The following is a 21737-nucleotide window of genomic DNA, read 5'->3' on the forward strand; positions in this document are numbered from 1 at the left end:
CTTGCGTGCGACAAATTTTCCCGAGCTTGCGGAAATATGGGTTCTTGTTGATCAGATGCCTTTGCAACCGCTTGTCCTTTATGCCTTGGAAGATGCGGCTCTTCAACATCCTCTCTTCGAGCTGCCTGTACTCGCAGTTCCGTACTCGCAGTTCCGCCAGCCATTCATCGAAGCGTTCTCCCGACTTTTTGTGTCTTGTGCCGAAAACGAAGTCGTGGTGCGCGAGGTTAACGACGGGCTTGCAGTGCCCCTCAAATCTTTCAAATAGCTTGTCTACGTCGTCGCGATCCGCTTCCGTTTCCAAATTGAACGTGCGGAAGATCCTCCGTCCCTCTTTACCGATTAGGACCAAAAACGTCGCCGCATGAATGTCTTTAGGCTTCGTTTCGAGCCCGGTCGTAGTCGCGTAGAGCTTGTACTCACTCGGTTAAAGTTTCCTTGCCACCCAAAGATCTCGGGACATATCCAGGGTCTTCGGGACTGGTAGCAGGTATGTCACGTTTCCCGCTATCGCTGCTGTAGCCATTGCAGCAGCAGGGTTGCGCGGCTGTTCGGCGAAGGCTCAGCGTTAGGCCTGTTGAGATTAGGCCTACTTCGCCAGGTTCTTTGTGTCTTCTGACACCATGTAGATGGCGCGTAGGGACACACCCGAACGCGGTGATTGCCGAGAGACAAAGACCTTTATTCGTGCGAATTCGGTTGCGACTACAGAGGGCTGGCGGCGCTACTTGTGCCAGTAATGCGTATAACGATGCCGCTTGCCACAGTTTTTAGGACCACTCAGTTGGGAAACTAACATAGAGCCCGCTCTGAGAAAGTGGCACCGATCCGTACTCGAGAACCGAGCTAATGAGGATCACACCGCCGTCATTTCTCCCGCAGCGGCAACACGAGGAACTCCATGGAGTACCGCATTCTACAGCGTCCGCTGTGACTTCTATGTTTGGTTTAATCGGCAATTTCGGTGCCCAAACAGATACGGGGGAAGGCCCGGAAGGGGTTTCAGGGGTGCCACCCCCGTCTCCCAAGCGGGCACGCCGCGAGTTACTACCGAAGTTAGGATGCGCAAAGGTCGTGACGCGCTGCCTGAAATCACCGAGGACACATGGTTGTATAAAAACAATATTAATAGTGCCGGAAAAACTTCCGAACAAAAGAGTTTTGAAAACATCACGTGCCCGTCATTTTGCGCTTAACTCCATTAATAGTTGCTACAAAAATTGTTTTTACGCAAACAGATGCTTTCTGAAAGCACAAGGTGACCACAGAAAAGTAAAAGATTAGGAGCGGCGCTGTTGTCGTATTTAGCTCGGTCTCGGTGGATGCCAGCGGCCAAGGTTTCAACGATGAGTTCCCCAACTTAGTGTTTTAGTGACGTTGGCCTGAGGTAAGGACCTAGGGGTAGCCTGATGCTTCGACGAGTTTTACTCCAAAAACATGTTTTTGGCTATCTCGCGGCCGCTTCTGTTTACTCAAACGTAGGGCTAAAGTATCAAACTTATGTGCGTACTCTGCGAGTGTGTGTGTGTGTTTCTCTTGTAACACTCGGAAAGCGTTAAAAAGAAAAACATCGACAACGACAAGGTGTACAAGCACATGCTCGGAGATAGTGAAATTTTCGAGCTGGTCGAGAACCAGATACTCAAGAGTGCCTTCTAGGAAGGTAAAACGTTGAAGCTGTTCCCGCAAGAATTGCCCGTCAAGATGCAGGTAGTCGAGGAGTAAAACCTCATGAAGATCGCGTCCGCGTCGAACAACTTTTTTAAGAAACTTTGGGTGTGATCAATTTCCGCCTATAGCTTTGGAACATTGTGAAGGTGCTATCAAAAGGTTATCACTGTAAAGGCAACTATAATCAGGCGTGCCTGGAGCACAGGTTTCTCCAGAAATTGAAATTAGGGTTGGTGTTTAAATTTCTAGTGTAGGGGGTTAGGGAGGGGGCATTGAGAACAAAGTAGTTGTTGCGAATTAGGGGGGTGCCTTCTGAAAAACAAGGGTAGCGTAAGACCCCCCCCCTCCCCTAGGGGGTGTGTAGGGAAATCACTGGTCTGGACCATCTTGATTCAAGAAGTTGACTAAATCAAGGCAGTCGTCGAACGTGTTTGACACACATGCAGGGGCTCATTCGGAGTAATTTAACATATGTGTGACGCAGGCTTATGGAGATAAAGATGTGATCTTGCCACCCTTGACTTACCGCCATAAATACTTGTAGCGGGTTAAGCTGCATTAAAGTGCATCGCAATAAGATGTCTTGATGGTTTTATCTAAAGAACGGGGCGTGGTAGGCATATAATCTTAAAGTACAATTTTCTTATGTGTGTTTTTGGGCTTTTATGCTCGCTGGCGATGGTATATATTGCTTGGTTGATGATGAAATAAATTTAGTGGGAAGTAAGCGCCAGTCTTGTTGTACGTGTGCCTTCTTTGTCCTTGTCAAGTTTGCGCTATTTTAATCATGTCTAGTAAGAACCAACTAGCCCAAACAAAAGTCGTCTTGTCCTGCGTTACTTGAACATAACGCCGCTTCGCCGAAACGGTGCCATATTTCTGTTTGTCTGAGCGATATTCTTTATAACCCCGTATGCCGGCAAGAATTATGGTCGAAAAATTAAAACAATACAAATAATTGAAACAACTAATGTTCATATCCTCCGCTTTATTTTTAACAAGGCTTGTTTGGGGGGGGGGGGGGGGTTTTCTTAGCTGAGGTAAATCCTGTTTGATAGCTGTCAATAAGTGTATGAGATTTTTTTCGTACAAACGTTATTAGTGTAAAGGTTTTCAAAACTCGCCTTATCGATGTATGAGCTAGATATAAGGAACAAACTGAACTATACTGCCGTATTTTTGGTCTATAGCCCTCCCCTGCTGAATCGTCCGCAAAGGCCGATTTCAGCCAAAAAGAAAGCTTTTTCTTAGATGGTCCACACACCGTGCATAGTCCGCATTTGGTGCCCAACCAGAATGTAAAAATGATCATACATAGCACATCGTGACAAATGCGAGCTGTATTAGTGTTCACAAAGGAGCTTCTATCATATATAAATCACCATTACTATACCACGGGCGTCCGAGAAACTTTTTTTAAGGAGAGGGAAACCCCATTTTTACGTGGGGGGGGGGGGGGGTAAGTGGCAGTTCATTTTTAGATGCGCCGCTAGTCTTAGTAGAATGGGAGTCCTTGAATCGTAATAATATTCTTTTGTCGAGGGAAATAAGAGTAACGTATACACTAAAAAAAGCCCGTGCGCCAATACTGTCCCGCACAACACTCGGAGAACCAATCACCGACTTACGGAGGGAGCTCGGCGAATGACGATGCCGAAACATATCTTTACACCAAGAAACGAAGTTGTGACATTAAGCAATGCAAGCCTGACGTTTTGCATTGCTTAATGTCACAACTCAGATTGAGTTTTTTGGTCTAAACATATGTTTCGGCATCGTCATACACTGAGCTGCCTCCGTAAGTTGCGGTGATTGCCTCTCCGAGTGTTCTGCAAGAAACTAGACGCACGGCTTCTTTTAGACTGTATAGTTCGTCCCTTTGGATAGTACGCACCGGGTAAAATAGCATCTTTTAAACATGTATAGTCCGCGGACTATGCACCAGAAAATACGGTGCATTAAATTTTAAAGCAAATATAATTAAAACTTACCACCGTTATCAAACCCATGTGTAATTTCATGACCTATAAACATCCCAATAGCTCCCATGTTGATTGATCTGAAGAATACAAGAAAAAGACATTAGGCACAATCTGGAAACGCACTTAAGCTTTGTTATAAAAGATTGACATCATGCAGAGTTTTAGGGTGTGACATTGAAGTAAATATGTTTTTGTAACTATCTAACTTCAAGAACTTCCCAGGGGGCCCTCACAGGCACGGTGTTTCGAAGAATGGTGTGAAATCCAATGCTCTAACAGTACATAAGAAGAAGACAGTTCTCACAATTACTTCCGAAGACGCTGCCTCGGTGGCTCCCAACAGACATTTGAGAGTAGCCGTTTCGTAGAAGTTTTGTGTTATAAATTTAAGGTTATTGTCACGCGAATAGAATAGTGTAAAACCCTTAATGTTCGCGAGCCCTTACTTTTCGCGAAATTGAAAATTTGCGAAATTTAAGGGCACACGAAAATTTCGGGCCTTAACAGTTTCAACGCAAGCGTCTGGAATTCGCAATATTTAGTTGCCGCGTTTATGTCCTTTGTAACAGATTGGCGAAAAGGAGGGGACCCAAGGATAAGCAGTTTTACAGTACACGATACGCGGCAAAGGTATAAAGTATATAGGTGCTGTGACGTTGTAAGGTCCCCATCGTATTGTTAAACTATATAAAAAAAGATGCAGGACACGTGATTTATATGAACTGTTTTTTAAATGTCTTTGTTTCGACGCTTACTGTATACAATGTTTTAGCTAACTTGTCTCAATTATTTGGATAAAGCCGTTACACATATTTAACAAATGCAGAGTTTTCCGCAGTCCCAGTGAGCAAGTCAATCTATTTTTATAGTGTGCCAAACTGGCTACCTAATACAAATGAAATAACTAGCTTTTTAAGTAATAACTCGCTTGCAAACCTTCCCATACGAAGTTGTAGAGAGCGTGGAGAAAGATCTCCTTGTGTGATTTACATAAAAGTAGCATTTGTGTATATAATTTGTGTAGTTTTAAGAAGAAAAAGTGAGGCACGCAACATTTAAAAACTATATTAGGTGACTGTTACCTCTAGCAAACAGCAATATTAGTGCTCTTAGACACGTGAAGTTTTTTTAAATCTCGCGCGCTTCCTTGAAGGCTACAGAAAAGTAGACGCCCCAGGACCACCTTGGTGGATACGATACAATTGGGTTGTGAGAATCAGCCGCGCTATCTCGTGAAGGGACACAAGAATAAGTCCCACATTCGTGCTCGTTGGCTTACGCTTTTTTCTTTGCCCGTGTGCCCCGGTGTATGTGTGAACTGACGGTGCTCGTGCAGGCTAGCGCGAGATTCATGTGTTAAGGCCACGGTGGAAGAAATACATTTATGTTGCAGCAGTTTGGCCTTGCTGCTGCCCATAGGGAGGTACGACACCGGGAATACAGTTCAACAAGACTAGCGTTTATTACCTTTAGGGTTCCCAGCGGCGACATCCGCTGGGCAGAGTTTGCCTGACCTTTATAGCGGGATGTGCGGTGCTTTCACACCTCTCTCCAGCTTAAGCACGCGAGCGCCCCCACAAGGTGATGACTCTCTCTTCGATGCGGCGACCACATTACGTTCAGCACACCAAGCGTGCTTCACTCGCACGGGGATAGATGGCGCTCAACTATAAGGGGTCTTGGGAAGGCTTGTTGTATAGAGGGTTTGTGAAGGAAATTATGTATTCTTTATTCTGTCCCTGTGTACTGTGAGATGAAATGATGAATTTATGTCGGCGCATTAGCACTCATTGCCATTTCCCTCGTGCGATTGCTGTTTTTAAACGAGAACATTCCGATGATGAATCAACTTGACAAAATACTGGTATAAATATAAAGCTTCCGGACACAATCTGCTGCCTTTTCAATAATTTAGAGTAATTTAAAATAATTTCATTAAACAGTTGGGCCGTGCTCGCATATTTTGCCCGACAATGCTTGGTAACAGTTCCGTAAATTGTTTACGCACATTGCGTGGCTTTATCAGGGTCGGGTGATTTTTACCACCCTGCTCCTGCCTTCTTATTGAAAAAAAGATAAATTCTAATGATGTTACATATGGGGCCTAAATAATTATTTACATCCGTAGAAAGGCATTACAAATGATTTGTACATACGATGTCAACGGGTACTATGGTAATAGAAACCATGTCAGTAGAAAACATTTTTATTTATGATGACATCGAGATTAAAATGAGGACAGAGTGGCTGAAAATCAAACAGTAGTAGCGGTTACAGGACATAGATCACTTTTCATCTATGCACTCAGAGTATGGTGTAACCCCGTCTTACTCGTAAAAAAAATACCCGAGAAAAAGTTTTGCTATCAAATGTATGAAAAATGCTGAACTCACTGCATACTACCAAATTACGCCATTTCCTACATCCCGTGTTTCTCGCCCACGCTCTTAAACTAAAACAAGCACTGCTTTGCTGATTTCTTATTTTCTTGAGCTTGTTTGTTCCTGCTCATGGTAATATTGCCGCGCGCGCAGCTGGCCTAGTAGGCACCGCGCGCGTGGCCTAACGGTTATCGCGCTTGCCTCCCACGCAGAAGGCCAGGGTTCGATTCCTGGCCGCGACTACACATTTTTGTTGACAGTGTAATTTGATGTTCTAGTGAATTCGAGAACCGTCTTGCTGATCGAGGTTAGAATGTTCTACACACCGAAACTTCTAGGCCGAACGATCCAGAAACCCACGAGGGTACATAAGGGATTCCGCAAGGCGAGCGGAGTCAGTTTCGCCCCAGCGTTTGACTCTGCTGTTACGCCGACTTCGACGCCCGCGACGCTCTCTTATTATCTTTTGTACCCTTTTATTTTTGGCACAAGTTCGCCACATTAAACGTTTATTTATTCCTGTTTATTTCTTTTTTATTGGTCACCACCCGTGACATTTTGGTGGAGGTGCGGGGTACCCGCATGCCCGTGCAGCGCTCCCCTCCAAGTTCCCGCAGAGCACGTCCGGACCCAGCCTCCCGAGGACCGAGCGGCGACTGAATCGAGACCCGATCCAGTCGCCGCACCCAAGGTCTACCCCCGGAACACGGACTTCTGCCACCCCGGACCAGGCAGCCAACGAGGCCGACGATGGGCAACCAGTCGTCGCAGAACCCGTCCGCCGCCGCCGTCGTATACCTTCCCGTCGCACCCCAGACTCCGACGCAATTCCACGGGGAGGTCCACGAGGACGTTGAAGATTGGCTGCAACATTACGAACGAGTTGCTCGCCATAACGCATGGACTCCGGAGCAGTGCCTTCAGCTGGTTCGAGAACCACGAAGCGTCAATTTCGTCGTGGCAAGACTTCCAGACGGAACTTAGACGCACGTTTGCCAGCCAGCAGCGACGTCAGCGGGCCAAGGAACTTCTTCAAGCAAGAAGCCGAGGGCCAAACGAGAGCGTCACAAGTTTCGTTGAGGACGTTCTCCACCTCATGAACCGCGCCGACCCAAACGCCCCTGACGAGAAGAAGCTGCGGTTCCTGATGCGAGGGGTGAAAGAGACCATCTTCGGAGGCCTTGTCCGCAACCCCCCAGCCACCGTCGAAGATTTCGTCAAGGAAGCTACAAACATCGAACGGGCCCTTCAAGCACGGGCCTCCCATTACCAGCGACTTCCCGGCGTCGCTGTCTTCTCGACTTCCAGCTGCACCGGCCCGGACCTCCGCGACATCATCCGGGACGTCGTGCGGGAGGAAATCAGGAAGATTCTTACTGCTGCCGCAAGCCCGGATTCGTTCTCAATCGCCGTGATTGTCCGGGAAGAAGTTCAGAAGGCGCTGCAGCCACAAGCTCCTGTCAACGCCGCTCCCGAACAACCGACACTGAGCTACGCCGCACCTACCCGGCGACCACCGCCCCCTGCTCACCCGTACACCGCGCCACCCCGACGTGAACCTCCAGCGCCGCAGTTTCCCCGACGCCAGGAAGATCGGGCGCACGCCCACCCAGAACAGGCAGCGCCACGAAAGACCGACGTGTGGAGGACAGCGGATCGACGACCCCTGTGCTATCACTGCGGTGAAGCCGGCCACATTTACCGTCGATGCCCCTACAGACAACTGGGGCTGCGCGGGTTCCACCCGAGCGACCCGCGCCCAAGAAACGACGAACCCCCTCGCGACATTGAGGAGCATCTCTGACGCTTGCCCTCCCCAGTATCGTCTCTCCGCCGTGAAGCCCGCTCCTCATCGCCACGACGTTCAGCGTCCCCAGTGCAACGACCCCGCCGAGAGAGTCTATCTCCCCTGCGTCGCCGGGAAAACTAAGTGCGGCAACGCCTGGAGGTGACGTTGCCGAAAACGACGGAAGAAACAGCCTCCAAGAACGCCGGAGCGCTCCCACTTTACCGACGCCCAGAATCGTACCGACGTCCCTGCAACGGTGTCCAACAGCCTAAACGTTGTTATTGACGGCCTCGACGCATCGGCACTCGTGGACACCGGAGCGGACTACTCAGTCTTGAGTGGGAGGCTCTCTCGCCGCCTGCGAAAAGTGACGACGCCGTGGGATGGACCTCAAATACGAAACGCCGGAGGGCATCTCATCACACCAGTCGGAAGATGCACCGCTCGCGTCAAGATCCATGGGAAGACGTGCCCTGTGAAATTTGTCATTCTACAAGACTGTGCCAGGGACGCCATTCTCGGCATGGACTTTCTGTCTGAATACGGCGCCGTCATCGACCTTCGTGAAAACAGATTGACGCTGCGAATCCCTGTGCCACCTTCAGAGAAACCCCAAACAGCGTCAGCCGCCATCCGAGTCGCTGCCGACCACGTGAACCTGCCACCGCGATCAAGTGTTGTCGTACCCGTCGTGGCCGATACAGCTACCTGCGGCGAAGTTGTCCTGGAAGGCAACCTTCAATTGCTCCTGGGAAGAGGAATAGGCGTCGCAAGAGGAGTAGCTGAACTTCAGGATGGGCGGGCTGTGGTCCTCGTGACGAACTTCCGAAATGAAACGCAACACCTCACAAAAGGTGCTGCTGTGGGCCACGTCGAGAAATTTCGGAACTCCGCCGAAATCGCCGCGATTGCTGAAGAATCATCTCCACCTCAGCAAGGCAGTTAGTCGCCAGCGCAGCTTGACATTGACCCTAAGCTTCCGGGCCCAAAACGACGGTAGCTGATTAACCTCTTCACCGAGTACCGCGACTGCTTTGCGACGTCGTCGAGGGTGCGCCAAACTGCCGTTGCGAAGCACCGAATCGTTACCGAGGACGACGCGCGCCCTGTGCATCGATCGCCGTACAGAGTCTCCGTCAAAGAAAGGGAGGTGATCCAGGAGCAAGTCCAAGAGATGCTGAACGACGACATAATCCAGCCAGCAAGCAGTCCGTGGGCTTCTCCAGTCGTACTGGTTAAGAGGAAGGACGGAACGCTTAGGTTCTGCGTGGACTACCGGCAGCTGAACGCGGTGACGAAGAAAGACGTCTACCCACTTCCCCGCATCGACGACACGTTAGACCGGCTGCGCCACTGTCGATACTTCTCATCGATGGACCTGAAGAGCGGCTACTGGCAGATCGAAGTCGTCGAACTGGACCGAGAGAAGACAGCTTTCGTCACGCCGGATGGGCTGTACGAGTTCAAGGTGATGCCCTTCGGACTATGCACGGCGCCAGCAACTTTCCAGCGTGTCATGGACACCGTACTGGCAGGACTGAAGTGGCAGAGCTGTCTCGTCTACCTCGATGACGTCGTAGTGTTTTCCAGCGACTTCGACGAGCACTTGCGACGACTCCCTGCTGTTCTTCAAGCCATACGGACCGCCGGACTCACCCTCAAGCCGTCAAAGTGTCGGTTCGCCTATGACGAACTGAAGTTTCTAGGTCACGTGGTTAGTAACGAAGGCGTTAGCCCCGACCCAGAGACGACTCGCGCCGTCGCGTCATTTCCAGCGCCGACAGACAAGAAGCCCGTGCGAAGATTCCTTGGACTTTGTGCCTACTATCGTCGCTTTGTTCGGGATTTTGCAAGGATTTCCGCACCACTCACAAACCTCACGAAGGACGCCGAGAGGTTCGAATGGGCCGAGGAACAGCAGCAAGCATTCGACGAGCTGAAGCGACGACTCCAGACGCCTCCGGTTCATGGACATTTCGATCAGGATGCGGACACCGAGATTCACACTGACGCAAGTAACGCAGGACTTGGCGCGGTACTAGTTCAAGTACAAGAAGGCACCGAGCGAGTCATCGCCTACGCAAGTCGGACACTGTCCAAGGCAGAGAGAAATTACTCCACGACTGAGAAAGAATGCCTTGCGGTCGTCTGGGCAATTACGAAGTTTCGTCCGTACTTGTACGGAAGCCCGTTCCGCGTAGTCACGGACCACCGCTCGCTCTGCTGGCTTGCGAACCTCAAGGACCCGCCAGGACGCCTCGCTCGATGGAGTCTCCGGCTACAAGAGTTCAACATGACTGTGGTTTACAAGTCGGGACGCAAGCACAGCGACGCTGACTGCGTCTCCAGGGCCCCTGTCGAAACACCCCCCGGCAGCAACGACGACGATGACGACGAGTGCTTCCTAGGGGCAGTGAACACCGATGACATGGCACGACGTCAACGAGACGATCCGGAGCTGCGCGCCTTAATGGAGCACCTGGAAGGGCGCGTGAGTACCGTGCCCCGTGTTTTCTCACGAGCCCTGCCAACCTTCGCCATTCGACAAGGTGTACTCTACAAAGAGAACTTCGGGGACAACAACTCGCCGTGGCTGCTGGTAATCCCGACCGACCTTCGAGAGGACATCTTTCAAGCATGTCACGACGACCCGACGTCCGGACACCTTGGATACAGCAGGACATTGGCCCGTATTCGTGAAAAGTATTACTGGCCCAAGCTCCCCTAAACCGTCCACCACTACACCCGATCCTGCCACGAGTGTCAGCGACGCAAGAAACCGCCGACGAAGCCGGCAGGTCTCCTGCAGCCAATTCCTCCGCCAACTGCACCGTTCCAGCAGATGGATCATCGTTCCAGCATGGGGACCGGTCCCTCCTCCCCCCGAAATTTTTCATTTTGCTGGGACCTCCTCTCCACCCTCCCCCTCACACTGCATTTTGTCATGGGCGCCCCCCCCCCCCCCCAAACAAAGATCCCGGCTACGTGCTTGACGTCAAGTAATGACCTCTCCCCTTCAACTCTACAGTTGCCGAACTTCGCAGGCTTCAGGATAGAGTAAATGCACATGGTGGAAGGATTACCCCAAATTGCAGTTGCGACCGAAGCACGTCTTTCCCATTCTTATAGCATAACTTCTTCGGGTTGAGGCTCACCTTCGCGCACGATGGTGGCACCTGTCATCGACAGAGGACCAAAGCAAAACGCGAGGCCAGCCGCTGGCCGCACACCACCACCATACCGCGAAAAAGCGAGCTTGCTACGCCACCGACACCGTGGTCGCCGAAGAGGGACCTCATACTCATGGTGCTCATAGCTCAGCGCCCTCCGCGGCAGCGCGGAACTAACTACTCCGGGTTCGAGGCTACCGCCGTACACGATCTGGTCGCTCGCTCCCCGCATGAAGAGCGGCCAGAGTCATCACCTAAATGTATTTCTTCCACCATTGTTAAGTATAGCCTCCTCTATACTGACAAAGCTTGGCAGATTGCCACGAGACGCTGCCGCCGAAATTGAGAACGTAGAGCGGCAGCCAACGGATGAGAGGAGAGCCATGTGACAGGCGCCCCGGTGGGGCGAGACGCCGAAACACACTTCTCCCGAGCGATGGAATGTCCGCTCGCGCTCCTCGGGTTCCTCGCGCTGCCGCTTCTTTTCTCGTCGGGTTTTAAAGGCATGTTTCGGGTCCTCGCTGCTGCAAAAGTTGTTCACTGACGATTAGGTTCCCCGAGAAATTCTCTGCGCTACCAGATCCTCGCGCTCCAAATCTGCGACCGGGCACTCTATGGCTCCGTCGTCGAACTGCCATGCATTGTGAGTATAGAGGAGGCTATGGTTAAGGAAGTTGAGATGATGGGTCGGTCACGAGAGGTTTTTTTGCTTAGGCAGCTCGGAAGATACCTCGAGTGTGAATAGAGGACTTCTCTTGGTCAAGTCTTGTCCACTATTTTCGAGTCGTGATTATCTACAGCCTTCGTCACCGGGTCCTGATCACGCAATCCTTAGTAAAAATAACCTTCTTCACTGGGGTGTCCTTCAAAACGCTCTAAAGTTTTTGTGTTAAATGACTAGCGCGCTAGTTAATCTTCAAAACAGTTAGCTAATTAATTTTTGTTAATTAGCCAGTTTGACTTAACACAAAAATTATCTTTACTTGCTTCATATGAATGTAAAGAATACTGCGTTGGTTCGACACGCGTAGCGGGGACCAATTTATTTTAAGCCTTGGGACAAGCCGGTTGAAACACCCTGTGCATAAAGAATTAAGCTAAGATCCATGCTCCATTTTCATCTTAACTGCTGTCACGCACTGGACGAACTCCTCTCTCGCGGTGTGCTCTCTCGCGCAACTGCTGTATCGTCTGACAGAAACAATAAAATTATATACATTTCCCACGATGATTCAAAGAAGATCCGTCGCAAGACGCATGGACTAAATCAAGAGTGGCCAGTGTGACATGGAGTTGGAGCTCCAGACAAAATTACAAAAGTTCAGAGAGCCGCAGAAAGGAAATAGGAAAGAGGGGCTACTTTTAATAATAATCGATACCGAAGAAACTGCCATTTCCCCAATGGGAAAAGTATAATTTTCGACTACAACAAATGACACAAGGGTCAGAACGTTTTTTTAACCACTAAGCAAAAATGAGTGCATGGTTCGCCAGTCAGCCACTGCCCCTGATGCCGGTTATGCGTTTACAGTTCGAAAATATTTATAGAGAAATAAACGAAAGCACAGTCACAGGACACATTTCTGTGTCAAAAAGCAGTCCACCTGTGTGTACGTCAGATAGTACAAAGCTGCCAAGATTGAGCTTTTTTTTTTTAATTCGAGAACTCTCGTCTTGTGGACACAGGAGGGAAAGATGGCCCCGTTTACCAGGGAGCCGGGAGCCGCACTTGGACCTGCGACAAGCCGCATGCGGCTCACGAACCGCAGTTTGTCAGACCCTGGACTCGATTAAGCATAATATTGAGTATCCCAAGTAAAATTCATAAAATATATGCCATGGGGTGACATATTGAGGAGAATAAAGCAAATATAGCAAGATTATGAAGGCTGTTATTCAACTCAATGCCGAATGGCGACCAAGTAAAGGGTGACAGAAAACTATCAACGCACTGCCTTCGATCTTCCATAAAGGTTTTGCACACTCCTTCAATCAAGCTACCCATAACCAGATTATGATGTCACGTAAGCTCGGAAAAAAAGATTGCCCCAGCAAAATAGGGTTTGCAGTAACCTAAAAGTAAGGTACGAATCTGATCTAGTGTCTTTTTGAACCTATTCTTTATATAAAAAAAAAAGTACTGACAGAGTGCCTACACGTGCTACCGATCCTTGAGGGATGTCGATACCCATCGCAAGTGAATTATCTGTGTTTCAATTAATTAAAGCGTCGGGAAAGAAAATATGAATTATTTTTAAGTGGCTGGCGTGTCCTGAGTAAGTACCTCAATGAAAGTATATTCTTTCGCAGTTTATATCGGGCATCCTTGAAAATAGATTTTAATCGGACCATATTCGTCGAATCGTGCTAGCATTCATAATGTAAAGCAAAAGTCTCACTTAACACAAGTCACTGAGCGCTACCACATCCCTTCCTGAATTTCGTTTCCACAAAATTATGCTAAAAGTGCAGAGTTTAAGATACGATAGTTTAAAACCATTTATCAGACTATAAACCATAGTTTCGTGGAGTGAAAAACCTTGGTTTTTATCAATATTCCAAGTACTTTCGAGGGGGCGGATTGGGTGTTTAGGTCATGTGGTGTCAATTACCCCGCTAAATTTAACAAGAAACTCAGGGAACCGTGCTGGGCCCATTACTTTTCCTTTTATACATAAACGACTTGTCCGCAACTATCCAGTCTACCATCCGTTTGTATGCCGATGATTGTGTGATTTATCGAAAAATATCTAGCGTTCACGATTGTATTGAACTTCAGAACGACTTAATTAAAATTGAAGCATGGTGTCTAAAGTGGCAAATGAACATAAATATTTCAAAAACAAAATTTCTAAATTTTAGTACTAAGCGAAGTCCAGCTGACTTTAACTACACTCTCTTCGATGGAGTTCTTGAACATGTGCATACATATAAATATCTTGGGGTTTATTTCACATAAAACATATCTTGGGAAGCCCACATCAGTCATATAAGTGCAAAAGCAAATCAAAGCCTTGGTTTTCTAAGACGAAATCTTCACATGGCGAACTGGGAAACAAAGCTTGTAGCATATACTACCCTGATTAGATCTCAACTCGAATATGCTTCGATAATATGGAATACACATCAGCTTTTTTTGACACAAAAACTCGAATTAGTGCAAAACAGAGCCACACGCTTCATTCTTAAAAACTACACGCGTACAAGCATCACCTCACTAAAGGAAAAACTTGGGCTACCACCTCTTGCAGACAGAAGGAAAATCTCAAGACTTGCATCATTACATACTTTGTATTACCACTGCCCATCGAAGAGAGAACTGTATTGCCGGGCTGCACCGCATATTTCCGCGCGTACTGACAATTCGCAAAAACTCAATTTGGTCACTCCACGAACAAACCTCTTTAAATTTTCACCATTACAGTTAGCTTCATACGAATGGAACTCTCTTCCTGATAATATTGTAATCATCCAAGAATCCTCTGCTTTTAGAGATTCTCTTAATACTTACTTATACGCATAGCAACCGTAGCACCTGTTTTCTTGTTCTATTTCTTTTATGTTTGTGTTTTGAATAATGTTGTACTTGCCCCCCCCTTATGTAAAGCCCTACGGGCGCTTTAAGGGTATAATAAATGAAGAAAAAAAATGAAAAAAACTGGTGTGAAGGCCATGTGACGTAAATTTCTTTGCTAAATTTAGTAGCAAAAATTGTGTTGATGTGTCACATGTGGTCAGGTCACTTGGCGTGAATTTCCTTGCTAGATTTAGCGGGGAAACTGTAGGTGTTTAGGTCAGGTGACATCAATTTCCCAGCCAAATTTAGAGGGGGAACTGAATTTGTGTATACGTCACGTGACGTCAGGTCACGTGACACCAATATCCCCGCGGACATTGGCGGGAAAACTTAATTGGTGTACAGATCACGTGACATCCGGTCACGTGACAGGAGGTCACGTGATCAGTCTTAAACACAGCAATTTAGTTTCCCCACTAAATTGAGCGAGAAATTCACTGTGGACGGACTGACCAAAAAAAATGGGCGATTGAGGGTTCCGTTATGTGTTTCATGCTTTCAAACACACTTCTCGTCTCTGCTTATTCAGTGCTCTTTGACCCACACTATATTTCTCTCAGGAAGAATAAGTGGCCGTATCTTTCAAACAATTCGGTTATCCATACAAACACGGCTAGCTGATTTTCAGGAACTTGAGAGCTTCAACGGGATATTTACTTTTCTCAGATTAAATTCAATTGTTTCCATAATTGCCTCTAGGAGGACGGCTTTTTCGAGATATTATATTATCTTTGTGTTGACAACATTTCTGGATTTTGAATATTGATTAAAAAAGAAGTCCGATCGGTCATATATTTTGTTTAAAAGAAAAATCTTGGGAGGAAATGACATCGAGGTTAGATTCTGCTCTTGGGAATTTAGGTCCTTCATTTTCCACCCTGAGTTTTTGCGTTTCGGTATTCAAGAATGGGCGGAGGCACACAAGTGACGGACCACGTTCAAGACGTTCAAAAACGACTACCACGCAAGAAATTGTAAACCAAATCTATAAAATGTTCTAGGAACTCGCCGAATATAAGTGCGTAAAATTATAAAACCTGTGAGGGAGCTTTTATGAACGAGTTGTTTTTACTTACTCTTCCGTGTTTTCGACGTAAACCGATAAATACCAATATTTACCCCCCGAGGCGGGTTCCTCTGAATCGGTGAAAACCGAAAAAGACCGAATTTGAGCAGTCTTTGAAGGAAAAAAAAAAAAAAAAAAGCCAGCTTTTCGGGGAGAAACGTCTACCTTACATTTTTATTTTTTTTTCTTCTCATTGACCTGGAACACAGCCGCACTGAACTGTTATTATATATTATTTATACTAACGTTATATAATTTATACCATAACATATTCTCAAGTAATTCGGAAGTCGCCTTACAACACAAGACCGATAAACATCGATTTCTCTCCGGCATTGAAATTGGACACCCAAGAACACCAACTCAAAGGAAAGATACTGTAGTGGTATATTCTCGGCGAGACCGCCGAAGGTTTTTATGAGACCTGTTTATCTAAGTTTATAAATACCACAAAACCAAAAAGCCATTGGTTGAAGAAAAAAAACGAAGAAAGAACGAGAAAAACGAGGTGCTCGAGCAGAGAAGGAACGACCGCATCCACGAGCTAGGGAGCTGATCAGCACCGGTTCCAGGTTCAGACTCTTCCGATAAATTAAAATGTTTTAGTTACGTTTCTTGGCTGTTTTGTACAGTACTTCACCCGAACGCGGGGTGAACAGTCAGGAACGTCAAAATATAGACACGATAAGAAAAAAAAAAAAACTTATTTTAAGAAAATTAAATACCGAACACACGGAACCCTATTTATAGTTTAGATACTAAGATAAAAGTTGCCTTTATGCAATGTGGGTGTCGCATCTCCTCAATCCGGGGCGAATTAGCTGGATTTAGCAATTTCGCTGGATGAGCAAGGATTGACAGAACTGAAGTTCAAAATTCTTCCGTATCCACCACACTTGCTTGAATTGGCTTCCTCGTACTTACACCTGGCTCCGAGATTTATAACATTTCTGACTGGTGAAAACATTGGGCCAAATGAAAGAGGCCATCGAGGCTGCCGAGTATTTTTTGGGAACCTAGAAGAAAGTCACTTCTCAAAGAGAATGGAGGAACTGGAGAAACATTGGCCCGAGTATGTTGTGATTCGAGGGATATACGACGAAAAACGAAGTATAAATTAATTAAGATTTAGTTTCCTTCCATACTAATTTCGGATACCTTACAATATACGCTCAAATTGTTTCTATGCATTTTTTGGTTATTTTGGATTTATGCTACTGTGTGCGGTGCTCTGCGTATTATGTACCCATTGCACTGCAATGCGCACGACACACTCAAGTCGCGAGGAAAACAAGGGCCAAAAAACGCCGCCACCCTTAAAAGCGTCGACATCAATATTTGTTTTACCAATCTCGTATAGTTGTCTTTTCAGTTATAATTACAGTTACCACACTGCTGGTGCAGTGGCCGACACGTTTTCGTATTGTAGGAAATCATTTTGAGAACACACTCGATTAAATTTTTGAAACCACTCACGAAGGCACACCGTCTTGAAAATATGGCGGCTGAAGTATTGCAGCAGGGAAGACTGAAATATAGGAGGTATGTCTGACCTAAGTATTCAGCAAGAACAACCACTGATGCACTAAGTAAATAGTGTTCGTTAACATTTTCACAAATACTAAGGTATGAACATTTTTGGAAAGAAAATATGCAAATGATCTGTAGTGAATTTAGGAGATTAATACAAAACAATGTGTTGTGAATTTAGAAGATAGTGATTAAAGGCATTCAGAAAGGTCACGCAATTACTAACTGCATTATTAGGTGTCTAGAACTCTCCGTTATGTACGTCTTTTTTTTCTGATTTCAATTCTGTTTTATAGGAAAACTTTCTGTTCCAGTTGAGCTCAGGCACGAAGAAATAATGGTCAGTAACGGTTCCTAACAGTTTGTGTTTTGGGGCAAAAAAAAAAAGAATCATAATCAAAATTAAGAAAAGAAACATTTTTTTATATATAACGTAGATCGCCGAAATGCTTTAGCAAGTGCTCAGTTATTACAAAATGTTAAATTGAAGAATGCGGGGGAAAAATACCGCGAGGAAGAATGACTCAAGGAGCTGTGAAGGATCTCAGAAGGAGCACGTCATTAAGTGTACTCGGTGAAATGGAATACCTCCGTTCAAATCAAGTAAATTTCAGCGCCGAGAACGCCTGCTCCACATTGACCTGTATAGCTTGTACTCAACAGCCACATGTGCTCACGTTTACAGTTCCGGTTGGCGTTTCATTTGTTTTTCCCTAGATGTAAATACATTCGTGCTTCTTCGAAGGTGTCGCACCTTATTCAGCACTTCCAGCAAGCATGCCATGTCCAGTCGGCCTAGCTCGCTTGTCGAATAAAGCTGATCGTCAGTAAAACTTTGTTTGGGGCTAGCTGGTTCATATCGATTGAAAGGTTAAAAGGCGCGAACAAACAGGACAAAAAAAGAGACAAGAGAAAAAGAGAAAAAAAAGGTGCCTGTCCGTGTCGTACGTGTCTTCTTTTTCGTCCTGTTTGTTCGCGCCTTTTAACCTTTATCTGATCGTCAGCCTCGTTTTTTTTTTTTCTTTTTGAAAAGCGCTTTGAGAGCATATTCTGTTTCCTCTGACGTCTGCCACCTACCGACGGCTGTCACATTCCTCGTTGTGTGGAGCAAATACTGAAGTAACTAAACATTTTCTTTAAAGCAAAAAAAGCAAAGTTTTTGGTTTGACTCCGGAACAAGATATTAAATAACGTTTCGATCACATTTTATTTCCGTCCAAAAATATTGTTTTTTGTTCTTTTTTGACACACTGTTATTAATGTAAAACAACGAATGAGGGAATTAAGAACATAATTTATAGCCAACTTTTATTTGAAAAACTTAGAAGCAAAATTTAAATGAACATTTAAAGGTTGAAAGTAATCAACTTGCAAATAATGGTTGAGCACAAAAATTGCATTTAACATTTGAAAGGATACCTGTAGTCTCCAGTGCTGCGAATTATTGTTGGGGTGAATAATAACTAAATTACACTTTCCGTTTAGTGAGCAAAATAGAACATATTAAATATATATTACACCTTTTAGAGCCAAAGTTAATTGCTTTTATTAACGGATAGTGTTTAACGGAACTACAATTTCTCAGGTATCAAATGTGAAAAAAATCCCCTTTTGTTTTTGCAAAAGATTTCCGACGCACGAAGAGCCTTTCGGAGCTTCGCTGACTGTTTGTTCCAAGTCACAAGTGAACATTTAACCTAATTGGGTACATTGGATAAGCAAAAGGTTAAGAACCCTTATGTTACCTATATTTTAATAATAAAGTTATTCGAATCAATTAAGTGTAACGTTTATAACTACTGAAACATCGAAAACGCGTTAATCTAAGAAACGCTTATCGGCAGTCCCGGGCAGTGATTCAACCAAAGAGATTCCCGGAGTCTCCTAGTGTCATTCAAGAAGAACCAGTAATTTGCTTTGCCGGTCGAGTTTGTCTACAATCCTTCAGCTGGCTAAAACCAGTAGTTTAATATTGCATCCGCAGTAGCCCAAAGAAAGACAAGTCAATGTCACGGGCACAAGCTGTGCAAGTTGGCTCATTGCTTATGAATAGGGCCAGCTGAACATGAAAAACGCACAGAGAAAATATTATAACATTCGGACCGCTAGGCTAGAAACACTTCATAACGCCTCTTCTTTATTTTCTGCTAATCCTTGATTCCGCTTTTCTTTTTCTTTACACTAACTTGCATTTTTTTAATTCTTTACATTGATTTAAGTTTTCGTTTTCTTTACACTTAATTCGGAACATTTTTTTCCTGCGACGCATTGACCTTTCTGCTGTCGGAATGTTCCCATTCCTTCTATTAAGTATTTTTTAAGCGATCTTCCTCTTCTACCTTTGCCTGGAACTCAGGTCACTCCGCAGGAAAATCTTCTGAGTTGTGTAATGCAAGAGGAGGGGCACTAACACGGTCCTCGCCTTTTTTTTTGATGGCTAGGGTTTCCAGCAGTTCACGGGCGAGTTGATTTTTATGTCGCCTTCCGATGTTGACGTTGCAGAACACTGCCTCGCATTGGCATGCGCGATAATGCGCTGCAAGGTGTCCTGTTGCTGTCACGTTTTGTAGAGATGTGGCATGTCCACTGGTTCCCTCATTAATACAGCTCCCTCTCTGCCCAATATAACACCTACCACAACTTAATGGAATGTTATCATCATCATCATCATTATTTATTATTCGTTGAAGGCCCAGGGGGCATTATACAGCAGAGTGAACACTTCAAAAGACAAACAAATAACAGCTATTTATCGTCAAAAACACGCTGTAATCTAGTTAAGGGTTAGAAATAATAAGCTAATGGCTGCACAAAAGTTCTTAGTGTCAGTTAAGGAAACAATTACGTCAGGCAGTGAGTTCCAGTCGTTCGTCACGGCCAATGGTGAAACTAGACATTTGGTGGTTGACGGTTGACGATTAAATTGGACGGAGTTTACAGGAATGGTCGAGACGAGGGAAAATGCTGTAAGGAGGCGATATCAAACTTTGTCTGAGATTACTGTTGTAATAAAAGATCCGATGAAGAAGAGAAAGACGAGACACGCCGTTACGGTGAAAAGAGTGTCAAGGTTAGCTGACTGCGAAATCCTGATATGCTTGCGTAAGGGGAATGGTCGGAATAAATAAAACGGAGGATTCCCCTTTGAACGGATTCTAGGCTGTTAATTAGGTATGCCTGCCACAGTGACCATATGGAAGAAACGCCTTTAGTTCTGACCAAAGTAGTATAAGCTAGCTGTATTAGTGGGGATGGAGCGTCTAAAAGATCTAAAACTATGCTTATCAGACCTACGCTAAGGATTGAGAACATTCCGACAGCGAAATGGTCAATGTGTTGCAGGAAAAGAAATTCCAAATTCGGTTTGTCGTCCTCGATAAAGAAAAGTACGGAGAAAGAGCCGATCAAGTCATCGCAGAAAATTTTATTCTAGTCGATCAAAAAAGAACTGCATCAATAAAAAAAAGCCATAATTAAGATACTAGAAAACAACCACCTAGGCAGTCTTGTCATAAATATCCAAGCATCGAAGAATAACCATGTGTCGGTCCTTTTCTCTGCCAAGACACACAAAGAGCGAGTTCCCCTCTGGGCAATTGTATCAGAAAGAAATACTTCGCAAGCACAAGTGCCAACATTTCTGGCCAAACAACTGTCCCAAGTGCAGGTACAAGACACTTTCAAGATTTCGAACTTAAAAAGTGTGATCTCCTTTCTGCAGGAAAATGGTTCTAACATTGCATCTGGATTTTCTCTTGATATAAATGATATGCATAATTCTATCCCCCATACAGGCCTCCTAAACATACTTCGAGAAACAATTGGACAGCAAGGTCTTACGTGATTCCAAAGTGCGACTGGCATGGCCCTCGACAGCTTTTTGGAATTCCTAAGTGTTTACCTGAAGGGCGACGGTGGTTTCCTACCAAGATCAGCAGTATGTGCAGAAAAGGAGTGTATGCATCGGGTCTCGAGTGGCTCCTTCCTTCAGCGATGTGCGTCTCGCAACATGCGGACTTGCTATCCAAGGAAGCATGAAAGATCCCCGAATTGAAGTCATCTTCCTCTACGTTGATTATCTTTTAATACTTTGTAGCACGGAGTTAGTAGAACAAAACAACGGTTACCGCGAGTATGTCATGAGATGCTTTCAACAGAGCTGCTCAGGACTTGAGTTCACTCATGAACTACCCGAAAACAAATCTATCAGATTCCTTGATCTTGCCTTAGACTTTATAGATGGCCACGTCTGCTGGCAATACCAAGCTCGGTCCTGCAAAGGGTGTCTTCCGTTCAAATCCGGACACTCAAAGAACGTGAAAAGTGGGTTCGCCACCACGGCACTAACATCTGCCTTAAAGAAGTCATGTGAACACCAGATCCAGAAGAATTTTGACACTCAGATATCTAGGCTACTTGATTCTGGGTATCCGGAAACACTACTGGTATAAATAAGTGAAAAAAATCTCCAAGAAGTTGAAGCGCGGACAGGAAGGCATCGAGCGAACAAGAAAGAAAAATACTGGAAATCCCGTAGTGGTAGCACCATACCTTGATGGCATCACTCACCG

General features: G+C 45.8%; 1 protein-coding gene across 1 annotated transcript in view; it reads right to left on the minus strand.

The window, feature by feature from the left end:
* LOC115310771 (neprilysin-1-like) overlaps window positions 1–21737 on the minus strand; it is a 163130-nt gene that overhangs the window by 30261 nt on the left and 111132 nt on the right. Inside the window, exons 14-15 of the mRNA XM_040212952.3 lie at window positions 17113–17164; window positions 3663–3730 (exon numbers count right to left, since the gene is read on the minus strand). Coding sequence (XP_040068886.1) covers window positions 3663–3730; window positions 17113–17164 — 120 coding nt within the window. The remainder of the gene's footprint in view (window positions 1–3662; window positions 3731–17112; window positions 17165–21737) is intronic.

Source organism: Ixodes scapularis, unplaced genomic scaffold (genome assembly GCF_016920785.2).
Source record: "Ixodes scapularis isolate PalLabHiFi unplaced genomic scaffold, ASM1692078v2 PGA_scaffold1__304_contigs__length_218370807, whole genome shotgun sequence".
NCBI lineage: Eukaryota > Metazoa > Arthropoda > Arachnida > Ixodida > Ixodidae > Ixodes > Ixodes scapularis.